The sequence below is a fragment of the Oncorhynchus kisutch genome, linkage group LG24 (genome assembly GCF_002021735.2).
Source record: "Oncorhynchus kisutch isolate 150728-3 linkage group LG24, Okis_V2, whole genome shotgun sequence".
NCBI lineage: Eukaryota > Metazoa > Chordata > Actinopteri > Salmoniformes > Salmonidae > Oncorhynchus > Oncorhynchus kisutch.
The window spans coordinates 14,219,091-14,243,043 of record NC_034197.2 but is presented as its reverse complement, the minus strand read 5'-3'; the positions used below and the strand labels follow the sequence as shown (position 1 = coordinate 14,243,043).

The 23,953-nt window shown below is 41.8% G+C and overlaps 1 protein-coding gene across 1 annotated transcript; it reads left to right on the top strand.

Moving 5' to 3' along the window:
* The first annotated feature begins 6,564 nt into the window (after positions 1 to 6,564).
* LOC109869183 (CD63 antigen) lies at positions 6,565 to 23,936 on the top strand. The gene is made up of 8 exons (XM_020459133.2): positions 6,565 to 6,703; positions 12,442 to 12,527; positions 19,304 to 19,492; positions 20,883 to 20,957; positions 21,104 to 21,202; positions 23,064 to 23,210; positions 23,334 to 23,417; positions 23,557 to 23,936. The coding sequence occupies exons 2-8, from the start codon at positions 12,462 to 12,464 to the stop codon at positions 23,620 to 23,622; spliced, it is 726 nt and encodes a 241-aa protein (XP_020314722.1). The 5' UTR covers positions 6,565 to 6,703; positions 12,442 to 12,461; the 3' UTR covers positions 23,623 to 23,936.
* Positions 23,937 to 23,953: the final 17 nt, after the last annotated feature.

The window sequence follows — 23,953 nt, the reverse complement described above, 5'->3', positions numbered from 1 at the left end:
CAATCACATAAGAGGTAAACTGTTCCGATACATTCAAGATGTGAATGTTTATGAATTTGTAGAAATTATGCGAAAATAAGACATTATGGGCACAGATAGAACAAATCTTGATTATAAGTATATTTGTTATGGGGGTATATTTTTCTACTCGTGTCATGTTTATTTGAAAGACTGTTGATGACCAATAAATCACACCTTGGTCTGCGGAAGAAAAAAATCGAATACGTTACAATCTACTTGAAAAGGTACAATATTTCCTGTTCTGTCTTTCTACCACAGAGGACGGCCATCCGCTTACCTTAAAGGTAAAGTGGCTCGATTTTCAGTCAATTGCTGTAGGTGGTTTTTCGATATCACATACACCTCATCACCTTTTGATGTTGTGAATTATTACACATTAAGGACTTTATTTTCTGCAATAGTGCTGACCGCTTGGTCCCTCAACCCAGATGGTTAACTACTATAGGAAGCCTAGGCATAGAGCTCTGTAATTATTGTACAAATGTGTTTTTTCAACTTTTAAAATTGTATTTTGATAACAATGATTTTTTATTGCATATCTGGTGGTTTTGAGCCACGGATTTGCGGTTGACTGACAGGTTAAATATTTTTGGCTTGGCTAGCTAGTTAATGTTTTAGTTTTAAAAAATGCACCTAGAGGGCTTGTAGTGAGGACGACTGGCTACTATTCTGAACTTTGTGTGGTGAGCTTTTTGATGCCCAGAGCTGCTGAGGCATCAACCAAGTGGGGGCTACACAGAGTGGAAGCCCAGTGGTTATAAGACAGGCTGGTTCCAAGACTTGCCCTCTACAAGATCATCAGCAGACTCCATCACCTTTGTCTACCATCCTCTGACCAGCTCCCTTCACTCAAGCCATGAACTGACCCTCTCCATCTTCAGAGGATGCAGCATTCAAAGACTTCGCCTCTCTTGGTTGACCTGTCATGATACTGTACATTGCCTGCTTGTTTTTTGCTCTTGAATCGCTTTGAGATTATATGAAAAGCTCTTCTTCATCTTCTTTTTTTTTTCTTCTTCTTCTTCTTCTGTGGATTTTATATGGCGGTTGGCAACCAACTTGAAGGTGCATTACTGCCACCAACTGGACTGGAGTGTGGACCAGAGACAGTGAAGGTCTAAATCCTACCCAATAATCTAATCTCCCTAAGGAAATGAAATACATCATTAAATACTACATCCCCTGAAGATTTCCCCAGCAGTTCACTTTATCCTGGTTCTTCAACCCCGTTACTCCACAAATCCAATAACATTTGCTCCCTTTCTCTCACATATTTCTGGCACTGAAATAGAACATGTTCCACTGCCTTCATCTTCTGACAATGATCACACCTCCCAGTCGGATGTTTCCCCACCACTTTCAATGTACTATTAAGCCTTGTATGTCCAAGTCTCAGCCTTGTGACTACACTTTCCTCCCTTCTCTCTCGGCCTGAGGACCTCTCTGCCCCCTCCTTTTCCTGGATCTTATACAGGTGTCTTCCCTTACACACCCTGTTCCACAACTCTTGCCACTTATTTGTTAACCACTATTCTTATTAATCCCTTGGTTTCTGCTTTACTGATTGACAGTTCCATCTCAACATAAGGATGTTTAAGAGCCTGCTTGGCAATAATATCCACTTCCTCGTTCCCCTCTACTCCCTATGAAAAGGTCTGTAGAAATTGTAATGTAGAAATGTAATAACTTATTATTATTATCACTGATTAGTCCATTATTAATGTAGGCCGCTCTGTGTAGTGTCGCTCTGTGGTACAGGAAGGATATAGCTTTCCGCAGAGAAACACTAAGCACTACATGACTCAGAGATCCTCTGATATCATCCCCTATGTCACAGGGAACAGCACTATCTGTAGCCCATAACAGAATTTGGTCTTGTTTCTCTTTGGTCTTTTCTAAATAGAAACTCTGTAGACATTGATTACAATATTGTCTGTGAGTAGGTTAATGTTGTTGAGCCTATATAGTTTAATCTTAAATTAAAATAAAATGTTCACACTACAAGATTATCACCATGTGATATAGTTTGAATGGGACCAACTTATGAATCACCATGTGAACTCTTTCAGAATTGTGATCATGACTACGTCCCCTGGCCTTCGAAAACCTCATCCCCATGCAACACAGCTTTTTAGAGCTCTGATCAGCTCACTCCTATATGTGCCTGCCCTGCCCTATATAATGGAGCTATATACGGGGAGCACCAGTACCAGATCAATGTGCAGAGGTACGAGGTACTTATGTACATGAAAGCAGGGTAAAGTAACAAGGCATCCAGATAGATAATAATAAGAGGAAAATAAATAACAGTAGCAGCAGCAAATGATGATTGTAAAAGTGTGTGTGTTTGTTTGTGTTGTGTCGGGATGTGTGTTATGTGTGTGTGTATGTGCGTGTATGTAGTGTTTGAATATGTGAGGGATTTGTGTGACAGTGTAGTGTGTATATGGTGTGTATATAAAGTCTAGTGAGTGAGCGAAGGGTCAGTGCAGATAGTTTGGGTACCATTAATTGACTATTTAGCAGTCTGGCTATTTAACAGTTATGGCTTGTGGGTAGAAGCTGTCTCAGAGCCTGTTGGTCCTTGAGCCGATGCTCCGGTACCATTTTCCGGACGGTAGCAGAGTGAACAATCTATGGCTTGGGTAGCTGGAGTCGGGCAATTTTTCAGGCCTTCCTTTGACACCGCCTGCTATAAAGGTCATGGATGGCAGGGAGCTCGGCCCCAGTGATGTACTGGGCTGTCTGCACCACCCTTTGTTGTGCTTTGCGGTCAAGGGTGGTGCAATTGCCATACCAAGCGGCGATGTAGCCAGCCAAGATGCTCTCGATGGTGGAGCTGTAGAACATGGCAAATCTTTTCAGCCTCCTGAGGGGAAAGAGGTGCTGCCATGCCCATGACTGTGTTGGTGTGTGTGGATCCATGTTAGGTCCTTAGTGATGTGGACGCCAAGGAACTTAAAGATCTCTACTCGTGCTCTCCCCTCTTTCTGCTATAGTCCATGGTCAGGTCCTTGGTCTAACATGCTGACCACACCACTCGTGTCACTAGCGGTACACCTACACTGCTCTCGTAACTTAGCGAGCATTTGCGTGGCCAGGCGCTAGAATATTTGTGATGCTCAATGCGCCCATCTTCTCATTGGTTTTTCGGAGCATATACCTACTTACCATCTCCTCATTGGTGTTTAGGAGCATATACACACGTGGGTGATTGAAAGATGAACTGACATCCGCACTCCAGTCGGTTGTAGTAATGCACCGTAAAGTTGGTTGCCAACCGCCATATAAAGTCCAAAGAAGTAAAAAAGAAGCCTGAGGAAGGAGGAGAGATGACGGGAAAGGAATTTGGTTTACAGTTTTATCTATTTTATTTATTTAAACAGCGAGTAGCAGCAGTGTACAAGGGGTGGGGGGGGGAGTGTCAATGTAAATTGTCCGGCGGCGATTTTTATGAATTGTTCAGCAGTCTAATGGCTTGGGGGTAAAAGCTGTTGAGGAGCCTTTTGGTCCTAGACTTGGCGCTCCGGTACCACTTGCCGTGCGGTAGCAGAGGAGACAGTCTATAACTTTGGTGACTGGAGTTTCTGACAATTTTATGGGCTTTCCTCTGACACCGCCTATGATATAGGTCCTGGATGGCAGGAAGCTTGGCCCCAGTGATGTACTGGGCCGTTTGCACTACCCTCTGTAGTGCCTTACGGTCAGATGCCGAGCAGTTGCCATACCAGGTGGTGATGCAACCGGTCAGGATGCTCTCAATGGTGCAGCTGTAGAACCTTTTGAGGATCTGGGGTCCCATGCCAAATCTTTTCAGTCTCGGGGGGGGGTTGTCATGCCCTCTTCACGACTGTCTTGGTATGTTTGGGACCATGATAGTACGTTGGTGATGTGGACACCAAGGAACTTGAAACTCTGGACCCGTTCCACTACAGCCCCGTCGATGTTAATGGGGGCCTGTTCGGCCCGCCTTTTCCTGTAGTCCACGATCATCTCCTTTGTCTTGCTCACATTGAGGGAGAGGTTGTTTTCCTGGCACCACACTGCCAGTTCTCTGACCTCCCCCTATAGGCCGTCTCATCGTTGTCGATGATCAGGCCTACCACTGTTGTGTCGTCAGCACAACTTAATGATGGTGTTGGAGTCGTGTTTAGCCACGCAGTCGTGGATGAACAGGGAATACAGGAGGGGACTAAGTACACACCACTGAGGGGCCCCAGTGTTAAGGATCAACGTGGCAGACGTGTTGTTGCCTACTCTTTCCACCTGGGGGCGGCCCGTCAGAAAGTCCAGGATCCAGTTGCAGAGGGAAGTGTTTAGTCCCAGAGTCCTTAGCTTAGTGATGAGCTTCGTGGGCACTATGGTGTTGAATGCAGTCGTGGGTAAACATGGAGTACAAGAGGGGACTAAGTAGACACCCGGTGGGCCCCCATGTTGAGGGTCAGCATGGCAGATGTGCTGTTGCCTACCCGCACCACCTGGGGCCAACCCATTAGGATGTCCAAAATTCAGTTGCAGAGGGAGGGGTTAAGTCCCAGGGTCCCTAGCTTGGTGATGATCTTGGAGGGGACTATGGTGTTGAACGCTGAAATCTAGTATAAAAATTGAACTTTTTGGCAACAATGCAAAACGTTATGTTTGGCGTAAAAGCAACACAGCTCATCACCCTGTACACACCATCCCCACTGTCAAACATGGTGGTGGCAGCATCATGGTTTGGGCCTGCTTTTCTTCAGCAGGGACAGGGAAGATGGTTAAAATTGATGGGAAGATGGATGGAGCCAAATACAGGACCATTCTGGAAGAAAACCTGATGGAGTCTGCAAAAGACCTGAGACTGGGATGGAGATTTGTCTTCCAACAAGACAATGATCCAAAACATAAAGCAAAATCTACAATGGAATGGTTCAAAAATAAACATATCCAGGTGTTAGAATGGCCAAGTCAAAGTCCAGACCTGAATCCAATCGAGAATCCGTGGAAAGAACTGAAAACTGCTGTTCACAAATGCTCTCCATCCAACCTCACTGAGCTCGAGCTGTTTTGCAAGGAGGAATGGGAAAAAATGTCAGTCTCTCGATGTGCAAAACTGATAGAGACATACCCCAAGCGACTTACAGCTGTAATCGCAGCAAAAGGTGGCGCTACAAAGTATTAATTTAAGGGGGCTGAATAATTTTGCACGCCCAATTTTTCAGTTTTTGATTTGTTAAAAAAGTTTGAAATATCCAATAAATGTCGTTCCACTTCATGATTGTGTCCCACTTGTTGTTGATTCTTCACAAAAAAATACAGTTTTATATCTTTATGTTTGAAGCCTGAAATGTGGCAAAAGGTTGCAAAGTTCAAGGGGGCCGAATACTTTCGCAAGGCACTGTATTTCCCCTCTTGTCCAGGTGGCAGAGGGCAGTGTGAAATGCAATTGGTATGCTAATTGGAGAGGTTCTACTCTAGGGATGATGGTGTTGATGTGTGTCATGACCAGCACTTCATAATTACAGATGTGAGTGCTACAGGGCAATAGTCATTTAGGCTGTTACCTTGGCGCTCTTGGGAACATGGACAATGGTGGTCAGGTTGAAACATGTTGGGATTACAGACTGGGACAAGGACAGATTGAAAATGTCTGTGTATGCTTTGAGAACGTGCCCTGGTATTCCGTCTGACCCGGTGGCCTTGTGATTGTTAATCTGCTTAAACATTTAGCTCACATCGGCCTGGGAGAGCGAGATCACACAGTCATCTGGAAAAGCAGGTGCTTTCTCGCAAGGCACGGTGTAAAATTAATCGAAGCGAGCATCAAAGGCATTTAGCTCGTTTATGAGTTCTGTATCGCTGGTTAGCTCATGGCAGGATTTCCGTTTGTTGTCTGTTATCGTCTGCATACCCTGCCACATACGACATAGCCGATGTAATATGATTCCACCTTCCTCCTATCTTGTCCTTTTACATGTTTGATGTCTCGTCGGAGGTCGTAGTAGGATATCTTATGTGTGTCCATGTCCCGTTCATTGTAAACGGTAACTTTAGCCTTTATCCCAGCGCGGATGTTGCTTGTATTCCATGTTTTTTTGTTGGGATACGTTGTTATAGCCACGGAGGGGGTCATATTGTCTATGCACTTATTGATGAAGCCTGTGACTGTTGTGGTAACTCCTCAATGTTATCAAATATATCCTGAAACATACCCCAATCTGTTCTAGCGAAACAGTAGCCTCGCGTCTGTTTCGTCCGAGCACTTCTGTATTGAGCGCAACAAATGGATTGATTTAATTATTTCAGTCGTCACTAAATTAAGTCTACTACACATTTGTTTTAGGCCTACAGTTACATTAAGAAGTGTGTACATTTTACAGGCTAGGGCATCACTGATTAAATTAAATGAATAGTGCTACACCTTGAAATATTACAGGCTCAACTGATAGGCCTAATAACTGTTGTGCACATGGAACTGCTACTGTGTGTACTGTGGATGATAGTGAAACTTGTTGTTGACCGTCATTTTCCATGACCACTTTTTTATGCTTTGTGGAACCAGATTAGATCATGGAGTGCGATTTAGAGAGGGAGGGGCTTATAAAACGAAGAATTGCTTCGTCAACTTCCCCAACAACTTGTTTCCAAATTTCAACCAACGCCTCACATCGCTTCGCCGCCTCCACTTTCCAACTTGAAAACAAAGGTAAGTGTTATTTCATTCAAGTTTGTTTTTCAATTCTTTGATGTTATACTATGACTGTTAAATCTGAAATCAATAAAGAAAGAAAAGGTTAGAGAAAGGAAGAAAAAAAAGTTTGGTTTTGAGAATGCGGAAACGTCACGTTTAACTAAAGCTGTAGTCTAATATACCTTTTGTCTTTACGGTTACTTAGTAGTCAATTTAACTAATTGAATTTGGTTACTAACGATAAGCTAGAACAATAGTTACATTGTATCCTGCGCCCTCTGATTAACGGTTTGGTTGGTCATTGTTGCCTCAGCGATGGGTGTCGCAGTCTTGATTTTTAAAATGAGAATTTTAAAAAAAGTCCGAATTCCTATTACGGTCCCCAGTCAGTAATTGTTCCAATATCAATTGTTTACTCATGATTTGTTTTAAATGTAATTAATTTAATAAACCCATTTGTCACGTCAATCATACGAGGCCTTTCAGGGCTAGCGGCAGAACGAATCAATTGTACGGATCTTTGATTTCCATCGGCGTGCACGTTTTTTCACTGGACCCCATGTGTGCAGGCACTTGCGCGTTGACATGTTTTTAATGGGTGTAATAGTAAAGAACATAGGCAGCTCGTGTGTTTCAAGTTTGGTAAAGCTTACGTTTTAGCCTACCATTTCTACCGATCTGCGTGCCAGTTATGATTTTTTTATATGCGCAATTTTCGTGGAACAGTTTCATTTCAATAACGTTTTCATTTCTGAAAGTCATTGTCATGTGTTGAGTAATAAACATCTGAAGTAAAATGATACAAATCTTAGTTTTATTTCAACTATGGCGAGAGCACTAGCCTCTGCCATATGGACACATTAATACACTGTGCTCCATTGGAGGCTAAAGAAATAGACTATAGGCCAGTGCCGCAGTCGGCATATCTATCTTCCATAGTCTACTAAGTAAAATGCATAGGCAGAAAGCCGACAATTAAAAACAGTGGAAAATATCCTGATGAAAGAACTTGCATTTTCGATCACATTCATCTCTACTCCGCCTGTCTGCCTCCCTTTCAAGCCGTCTTCATTAGCTATTGAAGTTCAACGTATTAAAATTATGACTGGGTCTGGCCCAAAGCTGTAGCTAGCGACTTTCCAATATTATATCAACTAGCCTATTCAAACTTGAGTAAAAGTAAAGATACCTTAATAGAAAATGACTCAAGTGAAAGTAACCCAATAAAATACTACCTGAGTAAAAGTATTTGGTTTTAAATATACTTAAGTCTCAAAAATAAATGTAATTTCTAATATATACTTAAGTATCAAAAGTAAAAGTATACCCACATTCCTTATTAGGCAAACTATTCCTACCATTAAAGTTTGGGGTCACATAGAAATTCCCTTGTTCCTGAAAGAAGGAAAACATTTTTTTGCCCTTTTAAAATAACATCAAATTGATCAGAAATACAATGTTATTAATGACTAATGTAGCTGGAAACGGCTTTTTAAAAATGTAATATCTACATAGGCGTACAGAGTCCCATTATCAGCAATCATCACTCCTGTGTTCCAATGACACATTGTTTGCTAATTCAAGTTTATCATTTTTAAAAGGCCAATTGATCATTAGCAAACCATTTTGTAATTATGTTAGCACAGCTGAAAGCTGTTGTTCTGATTTAAAGAAGCAATAAAACTGGCCTTAGACTAGTTGAGTATCTGGAGCATCAGCATTTGTGGGTTTGATTACAGGCTCAAAATGGCCAGAAACAAAACAGAGCACTTTCTTCTGAAACTCATCAGTCTATTCTTGTTCTGTGAAATGAAGACTATTCAATGTGAGAAACTGAAGATCTCGTACAACGCTGTGTACTACTCCCTTCACAGAACGCGTAACTGTCTCTAGACAGAATATTAAAGGAGTGGGCAGCCCCAGTGCACAACTGAGCTAGAGGATAAGTACATTAGGGTCTAGTTTGAGATATAGACGCCTCACAAGTCCTCAACTGGCAGCTTCATGAGATAGTACTCGCAAAACACCAGGCTCAACGTCAACAGTGAAGAAGCAACTCTGGGATTCTGGCCTTCTAGGCAGAGTTGCAAAGTAAATACCATATCTGACTGGGAAATAAAAAATATAAGATTAAGATGGGCAAAAGAACACTCACTGGACAGAGGAAGATTAAAAGTAACAAATAATTCAACAGCAGCAGTAAAATAACAATAGCGAGGCTGTATACAAGGGGTACCGGTACAGAGTCAATGTGCGGGGGCACTGGTTAGTCTAGGTAATATGTACAAGATTTAAAGTGACTGCATTGATGATAAACACTGTAGCAGCAGTGTAAAAGAGGGGTCTGGGTAACCCTTTGATTAGGTGTTCACGAGTCTTATGGCTTGGGGATGGAAGTCGTTTGGACCTAGACATGGCACTCCGGTACCGCTTGCCATGCGATAGCAGAGAGAACCGTCTATGACTAGGGTGACTGGAGTCTTTGACAATTTTTGAGGCCTTCATCTGACACCGCCTGTTATAGAGGTCCTGGATGGCAGGAAGCTGCTAATCATTCAAAATGTAATGAGTACTTTTGCATGTCAGGGGAAAATGTATGGAGTAAAAAGTACATTATTTTCTTTAGGAATATAGTGAAGTTAAACTAGTCCAAAATCTAAATAGTAATGTACAGATGCCTAAAGAAAAAACTGAATAGTACTTTTAAATTATTTTTACTTGAGTACTATATACCACTGAACAGCAATTAAAAAATATATATATTTTTTTATGCTAATGATTCTCTGGTCATGCTCCCTGGTGAAGTATTTTTGAATGATTCTATTCAGACAGGAGTAACTGTATAATTTTGTTGACACATCAATTTACCTTGGGCAACCCAGCATCCTAAAGGCGTCCTGCATGCTTGCCAGCCGAAAAAGTTCGGAAGAGTTTGTGCATATATTATGACAACAATTTGTGACGTTATTGTTCGTTTTGGACGTCAGCAAGTTTTTTTCCGGCTGTTCCGGCACAACGTTTCTCTGGAGGCAAACCAAAGTCATAGCCGCCTACGCCCCTTCGTCAGTGATTGGTCAACAGTGGGATTTTTCACACAATTATTTCATTCAACGAGAAAGTTTTCATGCACATTTGTTCATTAAAAATACTGCATCAAACATCTTAGATGTAAAATTGTGTGACTAAGATCTCCTTGGCAAACCGTCTAAATGAATGACTCTTAACAATGCACTGTGAACCGGCCAATGTTACTTTCCAATTCGCAAGAGGCTGAAACCAGAGATCTGTAAATAATGACAAGATGCTCATGTCTCCGACCTAACAATGGGAGTATTTGTCCCAAAGGCAAGAGGCAGGCGACAAGCTTAGGTCTGCATATAATTCCCATATGAACTCATTTTTGTTTATCCTGGACATATTTTGGCGAGCGTGATCCCTCTCGCTTTGCCTCTTCCTCTCTGCTGTAACTATCAACAGAGGAAGCATCTGGGCGAGCGAAACAGCGCCTCCCTATATGTAGCCCATGTATCTGATGCTGTCTGGACCAAAAGATGTCATACTATTTCTGGCCAGACGGCATCATGACATCTTTTGGTCCAGACAGCATTAGATACAAGGTCTACACATTCTGAGACAGAGGAGCGCTGTTTCGCTCGCTTGGATGCTTTAACTGAAGTTGATGAATCTTTCTGTCGGCGTGCGTCTCAGTCAAATAAATGCTCAATATTTTATTTTTACGGGCAAGGGGGTACGGTAGGGCGGGCCAAGCCCCCTAAGGCCTACCCATAAATCCAACCCTGCATGCCTTTCCAGATGAAGCTCTGTGAACTAAAGTAGCCTAACCTGAAATGGGGCAGATTACAAACAATTAACTTAATAGCCTATGGTGGCCTCTTAATGACCTGTCACCCAATAGACACTGAACAAAAATATAAACACAACATGTAATCATTTCTAAGATTTTACTGGTTTCACTTGACTGGGAATACAGATATGCATCTGTTGGTTATATATATATATATATATATATGAGCATGCATCAGCAAACCAGTCAGTATCTGGTGTGACCACCATTTTCCTCACGCAGCGCGACACTTCTCCTTCGCATAGAGATGATCGGGCTGTTGATTGTGGCCTTTGGAATGTTGTCCCAATCCTCTTCAATGGCTGTCCTAAGTTGCTGGATATTGGTGGGAACTGGAACACGCTGTTGTATATGTCGATCCAGAGCATTCCAAACCTGCTCAATGGGTGAAATGTCTGAGTAGCAGGCCATGGAAGAAGTGGGACATTTTCAGCTTCTAAGAATTGTGTACAGATCCTTGTGACATGGGGCCGTTTATTATCATGCTGAAACATGAGGTAATGGCGGCGGATGAATGGCATGACAATGGTCCTCAGGACCCCATCACGGTATGTTTGTGTTTTTAAATTGCCTTCGGTAAATTACAATGGTGTTCATTGTCCTTAGCTTATGCCTGCCCATATCATAACCACATCGTCACCATGGGGCACTCTATTCACAAGGTCTGCCATCTTCCCGGTACAGTTGAAACCGGAACTCATCCATGAAGAGCACACTTCGCCAGCATGCCGTTGGCTATCGAAGGTGAGCATTTGCCTACTGACGTCAGTTACGAAGCCAAACTGCAGTCCGGTCAACACCCTGGTGAGGATGACGAGCACGTAGATGTGCTTCCCTGAGACTATTTCTGACAGTTTGTGCAGAAATTCTTTGGTTGTGCAAACCCCCAGTTTCATCAGCTGTCCGGGTGGCTGGTTTTAGACAATCCTGGCTTCTTCACCTGCAGATGTGGTGGTGCTGGGCTGTTGTGGTTACATATGGTCTGTGATTATGAGAAGAGTTGGATGTATTGCAAAATTCTCTAAAATGATGTTGGAGGTGGCTTATGGTAGAGAAATTAAATTATATGGCAACAGCTCTGTTGGACAATCCTGCAGTCAGCATGCATATTGCATGACCCCTCAACTTGGGTCATCAGTGGCATTGTGTTGTTACAACTGCCTGTTTTAGAGCTGCCTTTTATTGCATCCAGCACAAGGTGCACCTGTGTAATGATCACACTGATATGCCACACCTGTCAGGTGGATGGATCATCTTGACAAAGGAGAAATGCTCACTAACATGAATGTAGACATACAGTGCCAGTCAAAAGTTTGGACACGCCTACTCATTCCAGGGTTTTTCTTACTTTTTAAACTATTTTCTACATTGTAGAATAATAGTGAAGACATAAAAACTATGAAATAACACATGGAATCATGTAGTAAGCAAAAAAGTGTTAAACAAATCAAAATATATTTTATATTCTTCAAAGTATCCCCCCTTTGCCTTGATTACAGCTTTGCACACTCTTGGCATTCTCTCAACCAGCATCAACTGGAATGCTTTTCCAGCAGTCTTGAAGGAGTACCCACATATGCTGAGCACTTGTTGGCTGCTTTTCCTTCACTCTACAGTCCAACTCATCCCAAACCATCTCAATTGGGTTGAGGTCAGGTGATTGTGCAGAACTCCACCACTCTCCTTCTTGGTCAAATAGCCCTTACACAGCCTGGAAGTGTGATGGGTCATTGTCCTGTTGTGTGTTTAGCAGAGCTAAACGAGATCTAAGCCTAGGCGATGAAGCAACAAGTGATATCCTAAAACTCCTCCACACAATTTTGTATTTGTAATAATAGTTCTTTACAGTCTCACTAGTTAAAATGTATTTTTCTTTGTCTTGAGCCAGGGTCTTGATCCGGACTCACCATGGGTGTCGAGGGAAGAATGAAATGTGTGAAGTACCTACTCTTCTTTTTCAACTTCATCTTCTGGGTGAGTAATGCAGGTGGAGGTTTGGTATCCTGACTGGCTAGGATGTACTGCTTTTGGCCTTTTGAGTTCTGTACATCTGGTGGCACTAATACAACCTTCATTTAGATTGATTGTGAAATGCCTCTGACACTCAGTTAACACATCTCATGATTCATTAAGGAAGTTTCACAGTTCCTCGAACTGATGTAGTTTTAATGTGGTGTATTAGTTTGGTCCATGTGATATGTTCAAGACAAGTTAGGTAATTGGTAGACTTATTAAGAAAAGTGTCTTATTTTCACTAATACTGAAAATAAACATCTGGAAAAGGGCATGTGATCATCATGACTCTTTACAGCTGTAAAAGTTATACAAGCTGCCTCCAACTGTCGGTTGTGATGTAGTTAGTTATGCCACAAAAGGACATTTTTATGTTTGGTGTGGGACCGAGAGCAAGGTTTCTTACATTCTGTTAGCTTACCTCAGTTTCTGAGCCTCTTAATTGTTTGGCATTAAACTGTTATTTTAGTTACTTGACCCAGTTTATATGTAGCCTATAGCTGGTTATGTGTATTTATTTAAGCTATTTCTTTCCAACTCCCCAAGACTGTCATCACTTAGTCTTGTAAGGCCAATACACAGGAGTCTGTCAGCTGACCCAGGACACATACGCACACACATTCCTATTGGAAAATATAAAAAATGGTGTTAATGTTTAACTTCTAAAATTCCATTGAAAGAGGAAGTAATGACTTGAGAGGGAGGGTGAGTGAGAGAGAGAGGGAGCATGTGATGAATCTGAGTCTTGTGACCTGTTCAAAGTATTGTGAAAATATCATGTGACTTGGTTCTTTTTTTTTAATGGTCTGCATTCACTGATACAAAGCCTTCATGTGAAAAGTTAAGATCTCTTGACTAATCCGTGGGCTATGTTGTAATAAGAGGTCAGAACCTGCATGCGCATCGCTCTGTCCCCATTTAACCATTTAACAAACATCAATCTATTTTTGTTACTACCTGGACCTACCATTTTGGTTTTGAAGTAGTGAAACCAAACTACATGGTTTTGAAGGTGACTAAGAAGGATTTAGATTACAAATAAATAAATTGTGAAGCTTTTGTGAGTGGGGCACACTAGGCTGACAGGAACATTAAGCGCCCAACATTTAAACATTTCCTTTTTATTAAATCATTATTGTGCATATAGGTGTTTGACTTACTCAGAATGAAACACGCTTGCCGGGCCACTCTTGCCAGGCTGGGCATGGATGCAGAGTTGTTTTGATTTATTTTTTTATAGTTGGACCAAAGGTTTAGTCAAAATAACCCTACCAAAACGGAAAGCGTCTCTGAACGAGGTAATATGTCAGGCCTATTGTGCCAAAATGAATGACAGTGTATTGAATAGATAATATAACAAACATTAACAACTTTCTTCATGAAACTATTTAGCTAACTCCATGACGGTAGTTAAAGCAAGGGGCTATAGCAGCACACAAGTAGCCTACAAATGCATGCTGGGCATGTCCTGAGATCGTGAAGTGTGCACAATTGGAGAGGGCGAGAAGGCCCAATGTTCCAGCCTTTGGGGAAATTCGCTCCACACTCCAGTCAAATTGGGAACGCTCAAGCTCCACTCTCCTTACATACTCTGCTACAAAGCAAACTTTGGTGACCTATGACGCTTTACCACTTGCTCTGTAATGTGAGTAGCATTTTGATTTCAAAAACTTTTGAAACCTTTTAATTTACAAATGTAGAAAAATATAAACATGAATATTGAACATATACAATTTTGTTTATTTGTCATGTTTCAATATATCGTTAAACATAATATACTGTACAGACATATCGAAGTTCGCGGGTGGGATCTCTGTCTTGTTCCTAGCTCCTAAGCAACTTTACACTTTATATTTTTGTGTGTTATTTCTCACATTATTTGATCAATGTTTTTTGCATTATTACCTATAACTTTTGGATATTAGATTGGCGGTCACTCACCAGCATTTGGACCAGAAATACGACATTCCTAAGTTGTATCCTTTATTCGTCATTGTGGCAGTTTACAGGAACTCAAGTCCTTTTGTTAACCTGACCTAGAATACCTCCCAATCAAATGCTGTCCGCATTACCCCCCGAGAGAATTCTCTTCGGTCATCATCACAGCCGTGTATATTCCCCCTCAACCAGATACCACGACGGCTCTCAATGAACTACACTGAACTTTGTGCAAACTGGAAACCGCATATCCTGAGGCCGCATTTTAACTCTCTAGAGACAGCAGGAGTGGTAGAAATACTCTTAATGATCAGCTATGAAAAGCCAACTGACATTTACTCCTGAGGCGCTGACTTGCTGCACCCTCAAACTACTGTGATTATTATTATTTGACCATTTATGAACGTTTGAACATCTTGGCCATGTTCTGTTATAATCTCCACCTGGCACAGCCAGAAGAGGACTGGCCAGCCCTCATACCCTGGTTACTCTCAAGGTTTCTTCCTAGGTTCTGGCCTTTTCTAGGGAGTTTTTCCTAGCCACCGTGCTTCTACACCTGCATTGCTTGCTTTTAGGCTGGGTTTCTGTACAACACTTTGAGATATCAGCTGATGTACGAAGGGCTATATAAATACATTTGATATTGTAGCTGGGAACTTTTAATAAAGGATATCTGAGGGAAATGCTACCAAAGTTTTATCAACATCTCGCCTGTGCAACTCGCGCCTCAAACTCAACCATTGTTACACTCTTTTCCGGGACGGCTACAAAGCTCTCCCCCGCCCTCCCTTCGGCAAATCAGATCACGCGTCCATTCTGCTCCTCCCTTCCTATAGGCAGAAACTAAAACCGGAACTATCCATGGTAAAGACAGTTCAACGTTGGTCTGACCAATTGGAATCTATGCTTCAAGATTGTTTTGATCACGCGGACTGGGATATGTTCCGGGTTGCCTCTGAGAATAACATTGACGTATAGACTGAATCAGTGACTGAGTTCATCAGGAAGTGCATTGGGGATATTGTTCCCACTGACATTTTTATTTTATTTTTTTAAACCTATCCAAACCATAGATGGATTTCAGCATTCGCACACAAATGCAAACATGAACCACCACATTTAACTACGGCAAGGTAACTGTGAGCACGGGATGAATACAAACAGTCCAGTTATGCCCTCCGTAAGGCAAAACGGCAGTACAAAGTGGAGTCGCAATTCAGTGGCTTAGACACAACGTATGTGTCAGGGACTCCAGACAATCATGGACTCTAAAGGGAAAACCAGCCATGTCACAGACACTTTGAGAGGCTAGTTAAGGATCATATCACCTCCACCTTACCTGACACCCTAGACCCACTGCAATTTGCATACTGCCCCACTAAATCAAATCAAATCAAATGTATTTGTCACATACACATGGTTAGCAGATGTTAATGCGAGTGTAGGATAAGGCAGTGCGATTACGTCCGCCAAGCATTTCGCTATCTGGACAAGGGGAATACCTAGCTACCCTCAAAGCGCATCACTGAATTCTGAGCCCTGGGTCTGAACCCCGGCCTGTGCAAATGGGTCCTGGACTTCCTGACGGGCTGCCCCCAGGTGTTGAAGGTAGGCAACAACACCTCTGCAACGCTGATACTCAACATAGGGGTCCCACAAGGGTGCATGCTCAGTCCCCTTCTGTACTCCCTGTTCACCCATGACTGCGTGGCCACGCATGTCTCTAACTCAATCATTAAGTCTGCAGACAACACAACATAACAGTGGTAGGCCTGATTACCAACAATGACAAGACGGTCTATAGGGAGGAGGTGAGGGCCCTGGCGGAGTGGTGCCAGGAAAATAAATACATTTTCTCCCTCAACGTAAACAAAATGAAGGAGCTGATTGTGGACTTCAGGAGACCGCAGAGGGAGCACATCCCATCCACATCGACAGGGCTGCAGTGACTTTGAAAAGTTTTATAATTCCTTGGTGTACACATCATTGACAATCTGAAATGGTCCAGCTGTGCGGTGTTGCGCCTCTTCAACCTCAGGAGGCTGAAGCAATTTGGCTTGGCCCCTAAGATCCTCACAAACTTTTAGCTGCCCCGTTGAGAGCATTCTTTCGGGCACTATCACCGCCTGATATGGCAACTGCACCGTCCACAACTACAGGGCTCTCCAGAGGTCACACTGCCTGCCCTCCAGGACATCTAAAGCAACCGGTGTCACAGGAAGCCAAGAAAAAGATAAAGGACCTCAGCCACGGCCTGCCCCCCCCCCCTCCCCATTACCATCTAGAAGGTGTACGTGCATCAAAGCTGTGCCCAAGGGAGAGCGAGAACGCTTCTATCAAGACCATCGGTGTGTTAGTCACCATTTGCAGGCCTCCGCCCAGTACCCTGCCTTGAACTTTAGTCACGGTGACTAGTCTGCTACCACCCGGTTACTCAACCCACACCTTAAAGGCTGCTGCCCTATGTTCATACTTTCCTGTAGGAATAGGCCCTGTAACTATTGCTGTACATTTACTATTCTATTCTACAGATATACTACATATTCTATCCATATATTGTCTATATGTCCCATCATACAGTGCATTCAAAGTATTCAGTCCCCTCAACCTTTTCCCAAACATTAGCCTTTTTCTAAAAGTAATAAAAATACATTTTTTCCTCATCAATCTACACACAATACCCCATAATGACAAAGCTAAAACAGGTTTTTAGAAATGTTTGGAAATGTATTAAAATTGTAAAACAAATGTTATTTATTTAAGGATTCAGACCCTTTGCTGTGAGACTTGAAATTGAGCTCCGGTGCATCCTGTTTCCATTGATCATCCTTGCTGTTTCTTGATTGAGATATTGATTGGAGTCCACCTGTGGTAAATTCAATTGACTGGACATGATTTGGAAAGGCACACACGCCTGTCTATATAAGGTCCCACAGTTGACTGCAATTCAGAGCAAAAACCAAGACATGAGGTTGAACGAGTTGTCTGTAGCGCTCCGAGACAGGATTGTGTCGAGGTACAGATCTGGGGAAGGGTACCAAAACATGTCTGCAGCATTGAAGGTCCCCAAGAACACACTGGCCTTGTCATTATGGGGTATTGTGTGTAGAATGAGGAACAAACTATTTAATCCATTTTAGAATAAGGCTGTAAGTTGAGGTTTGAATACTTTCCGAATGCACTGTATATATTAATATTACAGACTGACATTGCTCTTCCTAATCTTTCTCTTAATTACATTTATTTAACTTTGTAGATTTTTGTGTATTTTCTTATATCGTTAGATATTACTGCACTGTTGGAGCTAGAAACATAAGCATTTCGATACACATATTTAGCAGATGTGGTTGTATGTGACCAATACGATTTGATTTCTTATATTCTTTCTTCTCAGGTGTTTAATGGCACACACTGTACATTTTATTTTTTACATGATAATCTTAATGAGTATTTGTATTGCTGTAAGGCTACAATTAGTGTCATGGCCTCTTTCTTCTTCATGTTATCATTTTCATCCCTCTGTGTACCTACCTGTCTCCACTATATAGAAACCAGGAATTGACCAATCCTATTCCTAACCCATGCCAAATATTTACATTGGTATTACCTGTGATGAAAGGACCTGAGTTTGGACCGGATGCACCTGGATAAAAAAAACTGGGGCAATGACTTATCACACCAGTGATATTCCACGGAACTGACCTGCCATTGTGGGTGTAGGTTTTGCTGGGTTCTTCCTCCTGTTAATATTAGGCTATATTGTCTAGGTGTTTTATCTTGATACATGACCGAAAGTCAGATCGGTTGTGGTTCGACCAGTTTTGCGAGTTCTCCGAGCTGTTCCTGGAGCTACTGCACATTTATTTCCAGGACTTTTTTTGAAAGGGGGAAATAGGAAGTCTTCATAAAATCTGAGTCAAAACACTTTGAAACAAAGTGATGATATATCAAACATGCTATATAACCCACATTTGACCTGGTGCCTAAACCAATCTAAACTATGGCTCAAATTAGGATATGGTACATGTTTTGTTACTTCCATAATTTCATCATACCTAGTAACTAGTATCCTGGATAACTAGTAGCCTGTCCTGTCATCTCTGATTGTGAGCAACACACCAGTGCGATTGGGCCTATATCCTAATACATAAATTCTCCATGTAGTACAGCCTTGCTGTAATCGGTCCAGCACCTGTCACCCAATGCATACAGAGGTGTGTTTGTGTGACAATCCTGTTTATTCAACCTACTCCGGTTGTTTGTTTATTTAAATGACCAGGGCTGGACGCCATTAGCAAATAACCATGATCGTAACTGTCATTCTAGAATGAGTGTCTTCACACACAAAAAAATCAGTAAATGACTTATTCGCATTAGGGCCCTTGATCATTCCTGTATTAGTTCATTTTAAATGATAACTTAAACACGGGAAAAAGGCCGGATCTGATGTACACTTGTCTGACATTTACATATTTCCGTACAGCACTTTGTGACATCAGCTGATGTAAGAAGGGCTTTATAAACACAATTGATTGAAATTTGACATACTTATAAATGGCAAGAAAGTACTTATTACCAATGTATCATTCAGTTGTACAGACTTCAAAGTTGGCTGTACATGTTCGGGGTTTAGGCTAAGTACGATCCTGTTCACATGACATATTTCAAAGTGTTTGTACAACAACAGATATTCAATGATTGTAGAAGCCCATGCATGCATGATGTAAAATTATTTGTGTATATTTCTGTGACCTCATCATTTAACTCTTTCTTCCATCTCTCCATTTATTTCTCTCTAGCTGTGTGGTCTGGCTCTGGTAGTGCTGGGAGTTTTGGTTCAGGTGGCTCTCCACAGCACCGTAGTGATCAATAATGTCTCGGCCTCATCAGCCCCCTTGGTCCTCATCGTGGTGGGGGTCATCGTCTTCTTCATCGCCTTCTTTGGCTGCTGTGGCGCCTGGAAGGAGAGCTACTGCATGGTCACCATGGTATGTACACATAACATGACATTTATGAAGTAGAGCTATTGCATGGCCACCATGGCATATTTACACATGACAACCTGTATTAGGGGAGGGGGCTGCTGCATGGTGGTCACCCTGGTATTCCAAACAAAACGTAATGTATCCAAACCATTAACTGCATGCATGTTTGATCTTGTTGAAAAGCAGTCTGAACAAACATTTGACAACGCTCCATACTTTTACATCTAGGCAAACTTTTTTCTGTAGTGAATGCAGTGTTTGTTACATCGACAGACATAACAGATTTTGTTACCTGAATTAGAGAAGGATTTTACAGTAGCTCAATCTAAATCCTTAATGTTCAGTACATCGGCTTATCAATTTATCAATGTGTTAAGTCCTTCAATCATCAAAAAAGAGCGTGTGTGTGTGGAAACATCTAGGAGCAACAATGGCTCAGCCGCGAAGAGGTAGGCCATGCAAATTCAGAAGGGGGCTGCAGAGTGCTGAAGCACATTGCGTGTAAAAATTGTCTGTCCTTGGTTGCTACACTCAAGACAGAGTTCCAAACTGTCTCTGGAAGCAACGTCAGCACTAACTGTTCATCAGGAGCTTCATGAAATGGGTTTCCATGGCTGAGCAGCCACACAAGCTTAAGATCACCATGCGCAATGCCAAGCGTCTGCTGGAGTGGTGTAAAGCTTGCCGACATTGGACACTGGCACAGTGGGAACGTGGTCTCTGGAGGGATGAATCACACTTCACCATCTGGCAGTCCGACGGACTAATCTGGGTTATGGTAGATGCCAGGAGAAGGCTACCTGACAGAATGAATAGTGCCAACTGTAATTTTGGTGGAGGGATAATAGTCTGGGGCTGTTTTTAATAGTTTGGGCTAAACCCCTTAGTTCCAGTGAAGGGAAATCATAACACTACAGCATACAATGACATTCTAGACAATTCTGTGCTTCCAACTTTGTGGCAACAGTTTGGGGAAGGCCCTATCCTATTTCAGCATGACAATGCCCCCATGCACAAAGCGAGGTCCATACAGAAATTATTTGTTGAGATCGGTGTTGAAAAACTTGACCTCAACCCCACTAAACACCCAGGGGATAATTTGGAACGCCGACTGTCAGCCAGGCCTAATCCGTGCCCAACTTCAAAATTGCTCGTGGCTGAATGGAAGCAGCAAATCCCTGCAGCAAATGTTCCAACATCAAGTGGAAAGCCTTCCCAGAAGAGTGAAGGCTGTTATAGCAGAAAAGGGGGGACCAACTCTATATTAATGCCCATGATTTTGGAATGAGAGATTTGACGAGCAGGTGTCCACGTACATTTGGTCACGTAGTGTATCTATCTGAACTCTGCGGTCATTTAAAAAAAAAGTTTTTATCATTTATTTTCTCCTAAGTTTTCTATCCTTCTGGGTCTGATCATTATCATTGAGATTGGTGCTGCCATCGCTGGATATGTCTTCAGAGGCAAAGTGAGTATACTCAGGCAGGTATACTCGGGTATTCCAGGCAGCTTTTTTTACACATCTATGTGTCTATACAGTAACTTTACTGTCTATATAGTATCAACATAGTTAACAGATGGAATTACTAAATGATGTTTCTGTTCTCTACTTAGCTGACAGTCATTGTCCATGATGGTCTCAATGACATGGTCACCAAGTACAGCAATGGCACCGCTGAATTCAAGAAGGCCCTGGACAACCTGCAAGTTGACGTTAGTATCAACCATTACATCTGACCGAAGAAACAACTGACATACATTTGATATTTTTAGGTGTAGTAATGTGCGACACCACTTAGTGCCTTCAGAAAGTATTCATACCCCTTGATTTATTCCACATTTTGTTGCAGCCTGAATTCAAAATGCTCACCCATCTATGCACAATAACCCATAATGACAAAGTGAAAACATGTCTTAAGGAATTTCAGTAAATGTATTGAAAAATGTAATGGAGAAATCTCATTTTTAAATTGGTATTCACACCAATACTTTGTTGAAGAACCTTTGGCATTGATTACAGCTGAGTCTTCCTGGGTAAGTCTCTAAGAGCTTTCCACACCTGGATTGTGCAACATTTGCCAATTTTTTATTGTTTTTTAAATTCTTCAAGCCCTGTCAAATCAGTTGTTGTCCATTGATAGACAACCATATTCCAGTCTTGCCATAGGTTTTCTAGTTGATTTAAGTCTAAATTGTAACTCGGCCACTCAGGAACATTCACTGTGTTCTTGGTAAGCAACAGAAGTGTAGATTTGGCCTTGTTTTAGATGGCTGAAAGGTGAATTAATCTCCTAGTGACTGGTGGCATTGACTGAACCAGGTTTTCCTCTAGGTTTTTGCCTGCGCTTAGCTCCATTCTGTTTCTTTTTTTTATCCTGAAACTTCCCAGTCCTTAACAATTACAAGCATACCCATAACATGATGCAGCCACCACTATGCTTGTAAGTATGGAGAGTGGTACTCTGTAATGTATTGGATTTGCCCCAAACATAACGTTGTATTCAGGACAAAAAGTGAATTGCTTTGACAAATTTTTTTGCAGTATTTTAGTGCCGTGTTGCAAACAGTATGCATGTTTTGGAATATATTTATATTCTGTACAGGCTTCCTTTTTTACTCTGTCTCAATTAAGTTACTATTGTGGAGTAACTACAATGTTGTTGATCCATCCTGTTTTCTCCTATCACAGCCATTAAACTCTTAACTGTTTTAAAGTCACCATTGGCCTCATGGTGAAATCCCTGAGCGGTTTCCTCCTCTCCAGCAACTGAGTTAGAAAGGCTGCATGTATCATTGTACTAACTGGGTGTATTGATACACCATCCAAAGTGTAATACTTCACCATGCTCAAAGGGATATTATATGTCGGCTTTCTTTTCATCTACCAATAGGTGCCCTTTTGTGAGGCATTGATAAACTTATTGTCTTTGTGGTTGAAATCCACTGCTCGACTAAGACCTTACAGATAACTGTATGTGTGGGGTACAGAGATGAGGGGGTCATTCAAAAATCATGAACACTAATATTGCACACACTGAGTCCATGCAACTTATGACTTGTTAAGCATGTTTTACTCCTGAACTTAATTAGGCTTGCCATAAAAGGTGTTGAATACTTATTGTCTCAAGACATTCAATCTTTTTAAACATTGAAAAACCATAATTCCACATTTTGGTGGTGACGAGTCTCTAATACATTTTAAATTCAGGCTGTAACATAACAAAATGTGGAAAAAGTCTAGGGGTGTGACTACTTTGATGGCAGTTTTGACTCTGCAAATGTCAAGCCATTTGTCATAATGTTAAGATGTATTTTGGACTTTATTTGCTTAATTTGGCACCTCCCCATGTAACATTACTCTATCCTTTTTAGTGTGAGTCTTCTATGCCATGTTTATCTTGTCTTGTCTTCTGTTGACATTATTAAGCAATATCCTGCCCTGCTTCCGGTCTGTGTTTTCCCCCCCATCTAACCAACAACCTTACTACCTCATTTTGCTGTTGTCTCTTCCTCCATCTGTCTACCCGTGTCATGCTCAAACTTATTCTCACCATGCTTGCTGTTCTTCTTCCAGCTGAAATGTTGTGGCGTGACCAACGCCACTGACTGGAAAGGCAAGTTTGGGTCTGTGAAAGACTCTGTTCCAGACTCCTGTTGCATCAATGTCACCGCTGGCTGTGGTCAGGGGGCCATGGGGGATGCACTCAAGATACACCAGACGGTAAGGTCCAACCCAGTGGTAGATTTATGAAAATGTGAAATAAAATACCAATTCATCCAAGCAAAAATACCTCCAGAACAGTGTATGGGTCGGGAATGACGTTTGTCTCGGATTGCTTTGTAGGGGTGTGAAACTGTTGTAGAGAAGCTGTTGAAGAAGAACATCATGTGGGTCATTGTAGCAGCACTGGTGCTTGCTTTCCTGCAGGTAGGAGCAAACGCACACAACCAAGTATATACATTTGCACATACAAATCCTGGGCTTGGAAGAGTCGCTGGTTGTAGATGCTAGTTCAACACGCACACAATTTTGCATGTTTTCTAACTGTGTTTTTGTGTGTTTTCAGATCATGGGAATCATATTCGCCTGCATGTTGATGGGGGGCATTCGCAGTGGCTACGAAGTCATGTGATCAGTTGGCCGAGGGGAGTGGCTGACAGTCAGTTGCACTGTCAGGTCATGTTATGGCCAAACATTTTGTAATTGAGTTCAATAACTTTTTAAAATGTACTTATTCAAGATGTTTAACGTGTGCCTTTGCACTGATGCCGAATATGACTCCTGCCAAGAATATCAATGTTTAGTTTTTTTTAGAAAAGTATATTTTTATTTAAATAGGGCAGCATTCTCAAATTGCCATTTGTACTTGTTTTTGAAAGTGAAATGTTAACTTTTGATCATATTCTACTCTAGAATATATTTTCAATAAAAGCTATTTAATCTGTCGTGGTTCCTCAATTTAA

What these genes read in the sequence shown, in the direction of transcription:
- LOC109869183 (XM_020459133.2), top strand. Translation starts at nt 12,462, where the DNA reads ATGGGTGTCGAGGGAAGAATGAAATGTGTGAAGTACCTACTCTTCTTT. An exon ending in CACTCAAGATACACCAGACG is followed by an intron (nt 23,211 to 23,333) that starts GTAAGGTCCAAC and finishes ATTGCTTTGTAG; the next exon opens with GGGTGTGAAACTGTTGTAGA. An exon ending in TGGTGCTTGCTTTCCTGCAG is followed by an intron (nt 23,418 to 23,556) that starts GTAGGAGCAAAC and finishes GTGTGTTTTCAG; the next exon opens with ATCATGGGAATCATATTCGC.